Genomic DNA, 13,923 nt, shown 5'->3' with positions numbered 1-13,923 from the left:
AGTCAATAAATAGTTTAGCATTACGAATGGAAACTGCTATCTTGGCTCAGTTTGCTGACCAAAATAGTTTAGCACGAAATCTCCAGTAAAACTGTGAATAATGTGTTTTAAACTTGGGCTTTTTTGCGTGGACGGAACATAGACAGTGTAATATATAAGTAGTGAACTGATTTGAATGGAATAAACTGCAAATTATTACTAAACTTGATTCTTACCCCTTTGAACGTTTCACTGTTTGATGTTACTTTGTTTGTATGCTGATTGCATGCTTGTCCGACTATGAAAGTTTCCTGTTCTCAGGTCTCTCTTGAATCATGATTTCGATAAACCCACCAGATTAAATGGCTGCCTTATGACTCCTGCCTTTAAGAGTAAGAGAATTAGGAAAAGATGTGTCAGGGGTTTTCTTGCTTCAGCAGCATTTATTACTGTGACTTTTTCCTCCTCTGCTGCTCTTAATAGAGTTTAAGTCACAGCCATTTGTGCATGTTAATGGCCTTGTCAGAGGTCCCTGCTTGAAGTGTACATACACTTACAGCGACTGCCAACCACAGCAGGACAATTGATTTGTCAAACAGAGTAGTTCAACCAGTGCTAATGCCGGGCGTACAAGTGTACTCTGTGGCACTCTTAGGCACTCGCCGGTTCAAGTCAAAGAGATGGGGTTTTCTGAGAGGTTTCAGACAGCAGGAGAATGAGAGGTGTCTGGTCTGACTTTCAGCTCAGCGCCCACAAGCTGCACTTCACCTTCCAGCTGCTCTCCGCCCCTTTGGATTCAAGGCAGGGGAGCGAGCAGGGGCCACAGGGAGGGAGGAGGCAATTGGGTGGTGGTGGGGGTTACTGGATGGGTGGGGGCATGCTCTTGGGCGCACAGGACCCTGGAAATTTCCGTTTGTGTGTTTCTGCTTTTTAGGATGGGAGGGGTTTGGGATGGGATGGTGGTGGTGGTGGTGGTGGTGGTGGTGGATGGGGGGGTGTGTGGTTGGGTTAGGGTTTGGGGACTTGGCTATGAGCCAGACACAGCAGGAAGCCTGCTAGTTTCACACGGACAAAAAAGCAGCCTTGGACAGTGGCTGGCTATCTGAGCACAGCACTCCAGCCATCACCCGAAAAAGAAAAATAACAGGAACTCAGAAATATGGTGTGCAGGGTGGTGGCACAGATTGACTGCAGCTTACTCACAGCTGCACTCAATATTCAAATCTACACATTTTATCAAGGCAAAGTTAAAGACAGCCTGGGAGGATGGAGCTCCTTTTTTTTGGCTTCCAGCTCAGTCACTTCCAAACCTGCTTTTGATAATGTCCGATTCTTCAAGTCTCATCAATTCACCCTATATTCACCTGACATTTCCACTGCTCTAGCAGCCAAGGTTTTACTTTGGGTTTCAATTAAATTAGTCATGTGTCAAGTGACCATGTTTACTTGGAAAATAAATGTCCCCTCAGCTGGACTCAGTATATAAACATCCTCATTTACTGAAACTAAACAGACAATCAATCAGGTCCTATTTTAAGTCCATTTCACAATAGGGGACGTGACATGTAACCACAGGAGGGTTTAGAATAAAAATAATAATTTTTACAGACTGGAGAAATTGTCACAATTAAAACCTGGTAACAAAAAAAAAAAACATCTACACAACAAGCATGCTAATTAAGCGTGAAATGTCCTTTTCTAAGACTGAAAGAGATGCCCTAAGTTTATTTGCCTTGGCAAAGTTCCAGCTTTTAAAACAGAGGCAAGAAAAAAGTGAAGGCAAGGGGAAGCCAGCAGCAAGGCCTGGAGAGAGAGAGGTGCCGCTGTGCATCAGGTGGACAGGATGTGTGTGTTCATGTGTGTCAGAGAAGGGAGGGGGTGAGGCAGGGGGGGCAGGTGGACACTGGTGCAGCTTGCTGGGGGCTCGGGGCCCCTAGCAGGTGGATGCACAGAGAATGGAAATCCCCCAAAAAACGGAGGGATTAAGGGGATGAAAGGAAGCTAAGGATTACTAGTCTCCTTTTCTCCACTGAAGACAGAATACAAACCAGGGGTCTCATACCAAAACATCCATTTGTGGCTGGGGGTATAACATAAGGCTAACGTTCAGTTTTTCAATCACATTAATGACCAGAAACTCCTATTTGGAAAACCACTAAAATTAGAATTGAGGTTATAAGATTGTTACATATAGCATTTTTACACAAATGTTAGCGTTTATAGAAGCAAACACGTAATTTTTCTTCATCAATCATCCATCATATATTTCTCTGATGAGTCGAAAAGTTGTTTGGTCTGGTAAAAGCAGCTTAAATATCTGCAACAGTTTTTTAGGGTCTAAGGTGACTTTTTTTTACCTAAAGTCTTAAAAGTTTGCATCGAAGAAAAGGAAAATTCTTCCACTTGCACCTGAAGAATTGTTGACGTTTTTACTTAGTAAATTGATTTATTAAGTTTGACGTTTTGAAAAATGCTCTTATTCACTTTCTGTCCAAGGATTAGATGAAAAGATTGATAGCATTCACAAAGTCCACTTACCAGCCCCTGTAAATCTCTTTGATTAACGTGTTGCAATGAACCGTCCACCCTCAAAAAACAACTCAAAACTCTTCAGAACTGCTTTTAATGTTTGATTATGACATGTTGTTAAACGCATTATAAAAATGAAATGTATTATTATTTATAATTATCAGTATCTTGTTTGTTTTCCTCTACCTTGTAGATAGCAGAATACTTCTTGCACAGGGATGGACTTCAACTTACTGGTTACCTGGCAACCTTATGATGGCAACCACGCCTCAGGGAGTCACTTCTCCTGCCTCTATTAAACAAACAAGATATAATATTTTAATTTGTGAGGATTTAGCCATGCTAAGAGGCTTCTGCCAATTTGAGTGTTTACAGTAAGATACACAGGTATTGGCTGTAGCTCCATATCAAACAGACAGACATGAGAGTTGTATTAATATTCTCATATAACATTTAAAGAGAAAGCAAATAAGGGTCTTTCTCAATATCTTGAACTACACCTGCAAACAATGAATCCGTTTTCAGAATTGTTTCCCATTTCCTGACAATCCACTTGTCATTTATTCACTAAAGGTTTATGTTCTAGTAAGTTGATAGAACTTGAGTGTAGTTATATGACTTTTATATTTTACATGATTGTGTATTCTGTATCTGTTAGCCCATATTCATTTTTAATTCACCTAAATATTGTACAAATCAAAGATTTGTGTAAATTGATATTTAAATTGATATGATGAATATCAATATGATCTTACCAAAATAACTGTAAAATTACTCTTGACACCTCCACCCCATCCATGCGTTGGTTTATTTCTGTTGTGTATTGGTGAACATGGTCTCTGTCGTGGATCATGCTACACGACATTATTTATTCATAGCCGGGAACAGTAGATGTTGTGCAATCTTCCCCTGAGTATTGTCCATCTGTTGGCTGGACTACTGTACACACTAATGTGATACGTGAGTCCTCAGGAGGCGCCCTAATGGCCGTTCATGTGTTAACACTTCACACTATTTATCTGTGTAATAACACCATCATTAATTTAAATTACTGCCTTGTCGTTGGAATGTGATTTATCTGTCCCAGAAGAAGGACAAGATAAACAGCAACTACAGTGTGACCTTACTGGTTTTATTTGATCACCAGCGCACTGACAGCGACTCCACCTCTCACAAGACACCTCTAACATGGGAAAACCTCAGGTCTAATTGCTTCCTAAAAGACACTCCATAATCCATCTCTGAGGACTGCTGTACACATCATTTTACACAAAGCTGCAGATAATTTAATTTCCACCCTGGGAGCTTTCAGCATTAGGCTGTAATAGAAAAGGAAGATTGCTGCCAGATTTCCAACCCAAGTGCCTCTGTATCACTATGATCATAAAACTGAAGCAGCGAAATCAGTTTCCCTTTATTGATTATTTTTCTTATGAATAATAAGAAGACTGTACTTAAGCTGTTCAAAGTTCCCAAATAAAGATTCATAAGTTACGGCGCAATATGTTGTACTCGACCCCTCCCAAATAGCAAAATAGTTTGGGGCCAGATCTGGCTCACACTGCCACGTTGTCATTCAGCCCACATACAACGTGGAATGATGGCAGTTGGGCACTCTGCTCCTCTTTGCCAGATCGGGGCCACAAGTAAACCATGGTAATACCACATGTCAACCAAAGGTGAGCCGAGTTTGTTTTGTGTTATTTTGGCCATATTCACCATTTACCGCGTGGGCCACATTCTGTTGTGTCAGGGTCACAAGATGGCCAGAGGTGCCACATCTGGGCTGTGTGTTCTGAGATATGATTAATAGTCTCTCATTTTTTAAAGCTGTAGTCTTAATTCTCTACTACACATTAGGACTAAAAGTATCCACTACTTGTGCATAATCTGGAGCTAATCACATCTAAATGGAGCATGCTGCAGTTTCACATGCACACAGCGACTGACACCTTTACATTATGTTGCCTCCATCTGTCACCAGATGCTGTAATTTATGTTGCTTAGAAAAATCCCTGCTTTCGGCAGCAAATTATGAAGAGAAGGTGTTCGACTCAACTGTCATGTAATGAAATGTAACAAAGTGGGTCGGCCGCAGACAGTTTACATAATCGCTTTCTTTGGTGGGAGAGGATAATGCTCTGTTTCACAGTCTGGAGAGCAATGCATCAGCACACTATTCTGCATAGGCACATAATAACACGCTTTATCATGTGGTGTTATAGCTCCACACCAGCGTCTGATCACCAGGACTGGATCTGTGTGGCATCTTCAGCGGCTACAATAGACTGCAGTGAGGAGGCATGTCTGCTTTGATCTTTAAATACCCTCTAACGTTAAGGCATGCTCATTGGCTTCGGTGTTTTTTTTTTTATTATTAACAACTGTTGGGCAAAATGCAGACGCTCCCTTGCATCTCCCTCATGTGGCTGTAGCACAGCAGAGAAAGTGAGAACACCTCTGCTCCCTCTCTCTCTCCCTCCATCACCATCTGTCCTTTTATTCCATCTCATGTCCTCAAGCAGTATCCACACCCCTCTCATAGCAACAGCACGCCGCCGCCCCCCGCGCCTTGCAGTGAATCTCCCCCTTCCCCTGGCTCTTCGCCCCGCACCATGCAGACGCTCCCTTGGCCCAGCCTGACGGTTCGGTGTTCCCCCCTCCCCCACCAGCCGTGCTCCTGTTTCACTCAAAGATGGCGTCGGCTCTAGAGCCCCTGGTCTCTGGCTGCATTTTTAGGCTTGTTGTTGTCTCCGTTTCGCACGGTTTTGGCACCTTCTCCTCGGCGGCTCGTCACGATATCCCGGTGAGTAGAAGCGGAAGCCGGACGGAGAGGGAGTGAGGGCTTTTTTTATTTCTAACACGGCCCGCTTTTTGCCGAGGTTCCCTCGGCAAACCAGAACCGGACCAGCTCGGGCTTTCGGATGAGGAACCGCGAGAGGTGGAGGAAGAGAGGGGTACGGAGAGGAGGATGATAGCCGAGGTGGGTGGGGGGCTCTGAGAGGGGGAAGCCGAGGCCTAGCTACTTCGTTCCAGCGGCCTTGTCTTCAGCGCGTCGCGGGCTGTAGCGTTACGTGGGAGGGCGGTTGGCGGAGGGAGGAAGTCGGCGTGGTGGTGTCCGCTTGCAGGGACGCCTCTGAGCGGACACGGGCTGCTCACCCGCACGGGGGCTGTGGAGGGCGCCGCAGAGCGCGTAATGCTGCGGAACTCGCTGCTACCTCCGCTTCGGTCTCGCACTTGCCCGCTAGCAGAGATGGCCGTCTGCAAGTTGCATTGTGCCTTTTTTTTCAAGGCCGCGAATTCAGGTTAATATCTGAATGTCATTCAAAATCATATTATTGGCCCTGTTCGCTGAGCTGTGGTGCTCGGTATTGTCCGTTTTTTTTGGGCGAAGGAGGGAATGGTGTGTTTTTAAGTGCAGAGGCGCCGGCTAACCTATAGTTTCATGCTGTTTACATTTTGGGTTAGCAAGTAACGTAAGTAACATAATCGCAACGTTAGCTCGGTGGCTAGCATGTGTCGTTAGCTTGCTAAACAACAGCAGTAAGCGGGAAGGCTTGTTGTCGGACACTTGGCGGCTTCATATCACATCAGGAAACAGTCTGGGGATGCGACACTTATGTCTGCTTACATTTTTAGCCAGCGTCGCTGCTAATGTTTGCTAACAGTCTGTGTTTTGACTGCATCATGTTTACGTTAGCAACCCAACTAGCCCCATAGTCAAACTGCTAGTGCAGTTTTGCGGAAGATGTTTTGTTTACTCTTTTGTTTCTCATCGTTTCCGTCATATTGTGGCATGTATGTACAATTTCTAGTAGTAACCACAGCTTCTGGTCAAACTCGTTTGTTGACAGTATTATGCCATACTGGCTGTGGTTGTGATAGTACAGTAATATTACTGTAATAGCAAATTAAGCATGGTTACACTCTAATCAGACAAGCCAGCTATTTCGTGGTAACATGTGTTGATAAGATTGTTTGCTCCTCTTCATTGTATTCATCTATGATAGTAGTGCATGCCGAAGCCTCAGGTTGCTTCCGTAAGGCGGGCATAGCCTTATTTGTGGATCTGTGTGAGGACACTGTAGCAGATTTCCTCAAAAGCATGCACCCTCTTAGGTTCTCTGACCTAAGCCTGAACTTTGTTTCTGTACTTCCACTTTATCTGCAACTTTTCACCAACCTCTTTCTTGTGTGTTTTCTGCAGGATTTGTCAGCTACTGTGGTGCAATAGGCATGAAGGTGATCAGCCCTGGCTGCTCCCTAGGGTGAGATATCTGTTCCATCCAAGAGCTGAGAGGTCCAGAGCTGCTGGTAAAGAAGCAAAGAACAAGTGGAAGAGGAGGGAACGTGAATCAACATCTCATGGATCGTCACTATTCGCAGGAAACCTTTTTACTGTATCGCCCTCGCCATTATCATTGAAACACTAATTCCATGTCTCGGAGAAGATGAGCATCTTTCACTACACACTTTAAGAACTGGATAATTCAACAGCAGCCCAAAACGGACTGAACAGGTGTTGACAGACAAAGTGGGAAACACAACTTTTTATTTCTGAACACCCCTTTTAAATATCTACTCTACATTTCTCTGTGTACTGTTGGAGTTCAAGTTGCTAATAGACCTTTTACTTCCTCCACGCCCCCTGCCTCTCGCCAAGGACCGTCACCTGGCTGGGAGTGGGTGGAGGGTGAACGTGACTTTACCGGGTGGAAGCTTGGTTCAGTGGGTTTGTGCTATGGTTAGCTGCTCCCATCCGTGCTGCTCATACTCAGCTTCTGAGGGACTTTCTGTTCGACCCCAGGATAAGGGATAGTAAGCAGGCAGAGGGCAAAGAAGAGGAGGCGGCGCTACGGCGCAGGCCAGGTATTTCCTCGCCTTACGTCCCTATTGTCTGTCAGCGGCCATTGCAGTAAGGCCACAAGGCCTCTGCACCTACCCAGGCTGCAGCCATGGTGAAACTGGCAAACCCAATGTACACCCAATGGATCCTAGAGGCCATCAAGAAGGTAAAGAAGCAGAAGCAGCGACCGTCAGAGGAGCGCATTTGCAATGCTGTCTCCATGGTCCATGGTCTTGACCGCAAAACGATTCTAGAGCAGTTAGAGCTCAGTGTCAAGGATGGAACAATCCTAAAGGTCACGAACAAAGGTCTAAACTCCTACAAGGACCCTGATAACCCTGGACGCTTGGCTCTGCCCAAGTCTAAAGGTGGTGGCAGCTCTGAAAGAGGTGGGGGAGGTGGCAGCAGTAGTGGCTGTGGTAGCTCTCACTCCCACTCGGGGAAGAAACCGGGACTCGACTGGAACAAGCTGATCAAGCGGGCGCTGGAGGGGCTCCATGAGCCTGGTGGCTCCAGCTTAAAGAACATTGAGCGCTTTCTTAAGTGCCAGGCTGATGTGGCGGCCTACTTGTCGGGCAGTGGCTCCATGGGGCCTGGCCTCTTCCACCAGCACCTGAGGGTGGCCTTGAAAAGGGCAGTGGCCCATGGACGTGTGGTTAAGCAGGGTCCAATGTTCCAGCTCGTCAGTCGCAGCAGCTCCCAGGATGATGGGACTGGAAAAGTGTCACTGGGATCACTACCACCTGTACGGTTGATGCCTCATGAGAAAGACAAGGTAATGTCTGTGCACACAAACATTAAATTGAGCCCTTCTGGTCAAATTTGTACAAACAAAAGTTTGTATATATATATATATATATATATATGTAAAAAAGTAATCAGGTGTCAAACACTTTGGTCATGCAGTGTCAGACATGTCCGATGAGATCACTGATTTCCCGCTGAACCAACAACTGTAGCTGCTTTGTTATTGTGCCAAAAAGCTGGCATTCCCTCCAGTCCAAAAAAGTTTGGAGCGATGGAGAGATAGTGAATGGATGTGTGATAAATATAGAAAATAATGCTTCCTGGCTCCTTTTGCAGAAAACACCACATACATTTAACTTGCGTAATAAGTGCTGCATGTCTAATTGGCCCTACAAGGCCATAATTTCCTATAGAACAGTAAGGTCTTAAAATACGTGGCTGTCAGTTGGACGTTTTCATCTGGCATATGGTGTTGTGGTTTACAGTGGGCATATTGCAGAGTACTTTTAGAAGTAGCTGAGAAGAGCTGGGCAGCAGCTGTAAGATCAGGCACATACCAGTGTGAGCATCTCTCCACAAATTGCAGTGTGTTTATTATGCTATCAATGTGTGTTTTTGGAAGATAGGCCAGGATGCAGGTTAGACATCATTGAAGCTGGTTTACATCGCATGTGTGAGTGCTATGGTCGAGCCAAGCAATGCCAGAGTGATGCTGGGTGGGCGGCTGGTGGACCAGTTTTTAGCAGTGGATGAGGAGGAGAGTCACATGGCTTCTAGCCTCCTGCAGGGAGTCTGTACCAGCTGCTGGGCTGCTCCCTGTCAGTAGCTGTCAAGAGATGGGCGAAAGGAAGAAAGATATAAAGAAAGACAGAAACAATGACAGATATAAAGAGAGGGAAAGGGAGGAGCACAGACAAGCGAGTGAGAGGTGGCGTGTAGTGCTGCCAGAGGAAGAGGCCTGGATGACGCAAGCTTCAGACCTCTGTTTCCAGAAAGTGAGAGAGCAGCAGAGACCTAGAGGGAGAAGAGAGCGAGAGACAGCATGAGTTAGAGGGAGAGGCAGACATGCAGGCGACAGAAGAGAGCAGGAACACACCCACTTTTGTAACTTGATCACAGAGCGCAGCCGCCTGCTAACCTCTGGTTGTAAGGGCTAGGGACATGTTCATTCACACACACACACACACACACACACACACACACACACACACACACACACACACACACAACTTATTGCTGCACACAAAGAAGGAAGCACAGTTCTAACCACAAACTACACATATCCTTACTTGAGACCACACACACACACCTACAATAATGTATTTCTACAAGCCTGTTAGAATTTTACAGAACTCTAATATATCTGCCAACCGTTTGGTCCATCATCAGGTCATATGTCACCCAGGTTATCAGTCAGTAGGACAGTAGACTCGTCCTAAACACTGTTTTGACTGGCTACTGGCTTTATCTGGCCCCTGTGTGGTCATGTCTTTGTAGCCACAGAGCTCTCTGGTAAAGACACACGCACACATACACAGTCGGGTAGGATTAGTCTAGAGAGCAGGCTGAAGTCACATGGGGTCTGCCTAACACAGTGACCTGCTTGGCTGCAGATGGTCCACCTATTAAGACAAACAGAGATCAGCCACTTCCTCCTCTAGTTGCTCAGCTAATGACTGGGTGGCTTCCCAATATTAGTTAAATAAAAACGTAAACAAATAAATTGACGCCTTGTTGTCAAAGCGTGCTATGCTTTTACAAAGGTGAGCATGAAAGCTCATCAAATCCCAAAATTCAAAGCAAATGGGTAGAAAGCTATTTTTTTTTATTCTCCTGTAAATTCCTCCACATTGCCCTAATCTAAGATTATGAATGCATGTATAAGGTAAAAAAGTGTTTGTTTTTTAGGCTCCTCACAGACCATAGAAATCTGCTGCAGCAGTGAGGAAGTTGACATTTGTATCTGGCATTCACACAAGCCATTTTCACTCTTCTCTGCTCCTTCTTGTGATGTCTCTCCAGAGGATTCAACCTTATTGCTGCTCAGTCAGGTGTGTTTTACACTTTGGTGTGTTCTTGAAGCACATGCTATTCTGTGCCTGTGCAAGAGGCACATACATCAAAGAGATGGAGACTGTGCGCAAGGAAGACGGAGAAGGGTGTTGCATGATCTCTCTCGTCTGTTCCGTTCACCTATCAAAGGCGCATCATTGCCGTATTGCTCTGCATGATTGCTAACAGTTAAGATTTTCAGAGGAAAGGGGGAGATACAGTGTGTGAATGCTGAGGGGGGAGGAAAATAAAAACAAATGGTTAAGCACGGGCTTTGACCCCATTGGCAGGGAGATTTGTGTTCTCAACACACTGATGTTTATGTCATTGCGCTACATTCAAACGGGATCCCAGAACCTATTTCTGTCTCCCCCCTCTCACCCTCATAGGGTACCATTGCCAGGTCATGAAGGGGGAGTTGAATGGGGGAGCGAAGTCAACCAGGGGTCATGGATATATAGATGGCAAACGTCATTGCCTCCCTGAGCACCCGTTAGCTGTATGAGGATACAGCCATTAGGTGGGATGGGCTTGATGCCGAGCCTTTGTGTGTATATCCGTATACGTATTTAGTCGTCTGCAAGTGTGTGCGCGAGCGTGAATGCTGCTCCTTCTGTCATAATAGACATGAGCTATCTCCCTGCCCTGCAGTTGCCCTCTCCTCAGCAGCTGGAGTGGGGTGAACCAGAGTTCTCGATGTCGACGTACAGTGTCATGACAAGGATGCACGAAAAAACGGACTTCTTAATTACACAAACACGCACCATGTTGTGGTGATGTAAAACAAATGTCATGGTGATTTCCCTCCAAAACATCCCACTGACCCTCTAACAGGATTAGCTAATGACAGCATCATGCAGCTAATGGTCCGTCTGCTGGTAGTAGGTGTATAGCTGCTGCAGTACGTATTGCTTATTATGATCCGTAATGGAGATATTTATCCACTGTAATTCATTCCTTTTAGCCGGTATTAAATCGACTCCCACCTGTCTGGATAACATCATACACATCTGCCCCTCTGCTTGTGTTTGCTCAAGGTGAAGGCATCATGTATCGTCACTTAGGGGTACGTGAATACAAAATGTTCCCAGACGTCGATTATATGCCTTGGGTCCAACCTGCTTCTTCATTTGTTTCTGTATCCTCTGCGCTTCCATCCCCCTGCTCCTTGCTGCTCCATCATGTTACGTAGTCACAGGAGAGGATTTTTGTGCCGTTGCTGGATGAAGGGAAACAATCCTAGGGTTATAGTACTACACCACAGGAATGCTGGGAGAATGACTCAAGTTTGGAACCATGAAATGGACTCCCTTGACTCTTTTGTTAACTTTTCTTGAATTTGAGATTAGGGATTGATCCATTTTATAAAGGAGGAGGGGAAACTTGTATAACTTTGTCATTTCTGCCGCCCCATTTCCTTGACACTAGCATTCATTGTTTCCATTTTGTCAGAGCCCTGGCCTCAGTTGACCCATTATTAGTTCCTAAAGTCAAAAAAAGCCGGGCTCCACTGATCACCCCAACTGCAAACCTCAAACTGCGCTGCCACCACAAGCTCAGTTCTTACTTGACATTTAGTGGTAAACTACACACCAGCAGAGAGATTGGAAAACTGTGGAGCCTTTATTTAAAGGGTCGGTCCAAAATAATCCCAAAAGAACTACAACAGTTGGGCAGAACATTTTAATGCCAAATATTCTGGTAATCACCATCATATTCAGTTAATCTGGTGATTAAACCATTTAATAATTGCAGCCCTATATCTTAACATATCTTCCCTAGAGTTTTCTCATTTTTCCATGTTTTGGTAAATAGCCATGCAGTTACTTCTCATATTTTTTCTGCCATCCAAAAAATGGGTCAGAATAAAAAAGTCCACCCCCCATTTTCGCAAGCATGCACTCAAATAAGTTTGCCGTTGCTCAGCTCATCTGTGGTGCCGCCTCCTCTTTGGTGGAAAATTCAACAGGTGAGCCTGCAGATTCGGTGTTGTTTTAAAGTTAGATAGTTGCTTTGTACAAATTCTACAAACTGTCTTACCTTTGTTTGTTACTTTTGTTACGCGCTTCTCAGATGCTTTGCTATGTTTGTTTGCTCAGGACAGGTTTGTTTGCCAGTATCTTCCATTTGTATAGCCAACCACTGTAACATTAATGGCTTACTTATCTGATGGGTCAAGAGGTCAAGCTGATAGTGAGCACTCTCTGCTGTATTGTGATGTTCTGAAGCTGAACAGGTTATTAAAGTTTGAATATTCCACATTCCAATAAAATTTTGAAGTTCGACTAAAAGTGACCGCCCCAGTTTTACCATTTCCATTTTTTTTTCATTAGATGTGTGTTTTGATTGCCGTGCTTAGAAAAACCCAAAGTAAATACTGTCCAACATCGACCACAGTTGGCAGCAGTCTTTCAGGCGCAGCATGCAACATTGTCTCATTTGGCATCAATGAAATCGAGGCAGAGGCATTGACAGCAATTTTTCAGTCTGCAGTGTGGTCATATTTTGGTTTTTATTAGAGAGCTGAGGGGAAACTTGATCGAAGATGGTCACCGTGTCTGCAGACCATGCAGAAATGAAATCACTGCTGAAATCAAGGCAACTTCCAGCTTTATTCATGATGCGGGGACTTGAAAATATGGTTTCTCTGTTTAATTTACTAATAGCCTGTTAGTGATGTAAAGTGAAGCTGTCAGTGCTGCCTGCTGTTGTAAAAACACATTGTTGGAGTGTTGCTTCTGTTTGTGCCGTGTGTCTGCAGACTATCCTCCCACACATGCTCAAGTTACATAGCTCATTCAAAATCAACAGTCTTTGAACTGGTTCTTTAAGTGTTCAAGCACGAGAAACACTACAGACTCCTCTATTTATGTCTGTGTCTTTGCATTTGTGAAGAAGTTTAATAAGGCTGGGTATCACCATTGATATCCCAAGTCGATCTGATTGGATTCAATATCGATTCAGTATGGCATATTTCAGTGTACAATACAATTTTCTTGAATATGAAAGATATTCTTAGAACTGAAGCTGCAAACTGTTCCAGGAAACCTCTAACTTGCAGCATAATTTCAAATATTAAGGTATGCCGGTCATAATACCACATTTGTTGGTTGATGCATGTATTCAGAAATTATTTTGATAAATTATAATATTGTAAAAAAAAAATCATGGACACTCATATATTATAGTATAATAACAGTTATGCTTACAAAGAGCAATAAACTTCTCTTAATTCTTAAGAATAGTCTGACATTTGAACAAACATAAATAAAATAAACCACATAACAACACAATAAATATAACATACTCTTTAAAACATATCAAGGTACCAGTTCGGTAAACAGGATGGGATGATTATGATTGTATTATGTTAGTATTCTAGTGTTTCCTCTAGTAGTGAGTGTGTCTGCTCGTTGCTCTTCACACACAAACAGACAAATCACATTTGTTTAGTTGTGTATCGATAGTGTTGAATCATTAAATCCAGATCGTAACGGTCGCTTTAACCCTGATGCCCTGGCTGTGCGAGTGTGGAGGGAGGACACGGCAAACTCCAGCACTATACAAACCAACCGCTGCTTCTGCCCTGATCACGAAGAATGGGCGCTGATCATTGTGCAGTGCGGGTTTTAGTGGAAACCCTGAATTTGTACCTTTTTTGCCACTGTTCTTCAGCAAATGGGACACATTCTCTTTGTTGTTATCCAACACTGCCCCTCATATATCTGCTTCACTGTCTGTGTCGCTCTGTGAATGTGGGCGGGGCCTGT

At 44.3% G+C, this 13,923-nt stretch overlaps 1 protein-coding gene across 6 annotated transcripts in view; it reads left to right on the top strand.

Annotated features, from left to right (window-relative positions):
- Positions 1-5,153: 5,153 nt before the first annotated feature.
- kat6a (K(lysine) acetyltransferase 6A) overlaps positions 5,154-13,923 on the top strand; it is a 35,276-nt gene continuing 26,506 nt past the window's right edge. For 4 of the 6 annotated variants that reach the window (XM_053420567.1, XM_053420566.1, XM_053420565.1 and 1 more), the window contains exons 1-2: positions 5,154-5,314; positions 6,716-8,129. In XM_053420567.1, coding sequence (XP_053276542.1) covers positions 7,464-8,129 — 666 coding nt within the window. In that variant the 5' untranslated portion in view covers positions 5,154-5,314; positions 6,716-7,463. The other 2 variants (XM_053420563.1, XM_053420562.1) reach the window with 2 other exon arrangements.

Source organism: Pleuronectes platessa, chromosome 4 (assembly GCF_947347685.1).
Source record: "Pleuronectes platessa chromosome 4, fPlePla1.1, whole genome shotgun sequence".
NCBI lineage: Eukaryota > Metazoa > Chordata > Actinopteri > Pleuronectiformes > Pleuronectidae > Pleuronectes > Pleuronectes platessa.
The sequence above is the reverse complement of the archived record's forward strand: the minus strand, read 5'-3'. Positions and strand labels throughout refer to the sequence as shown.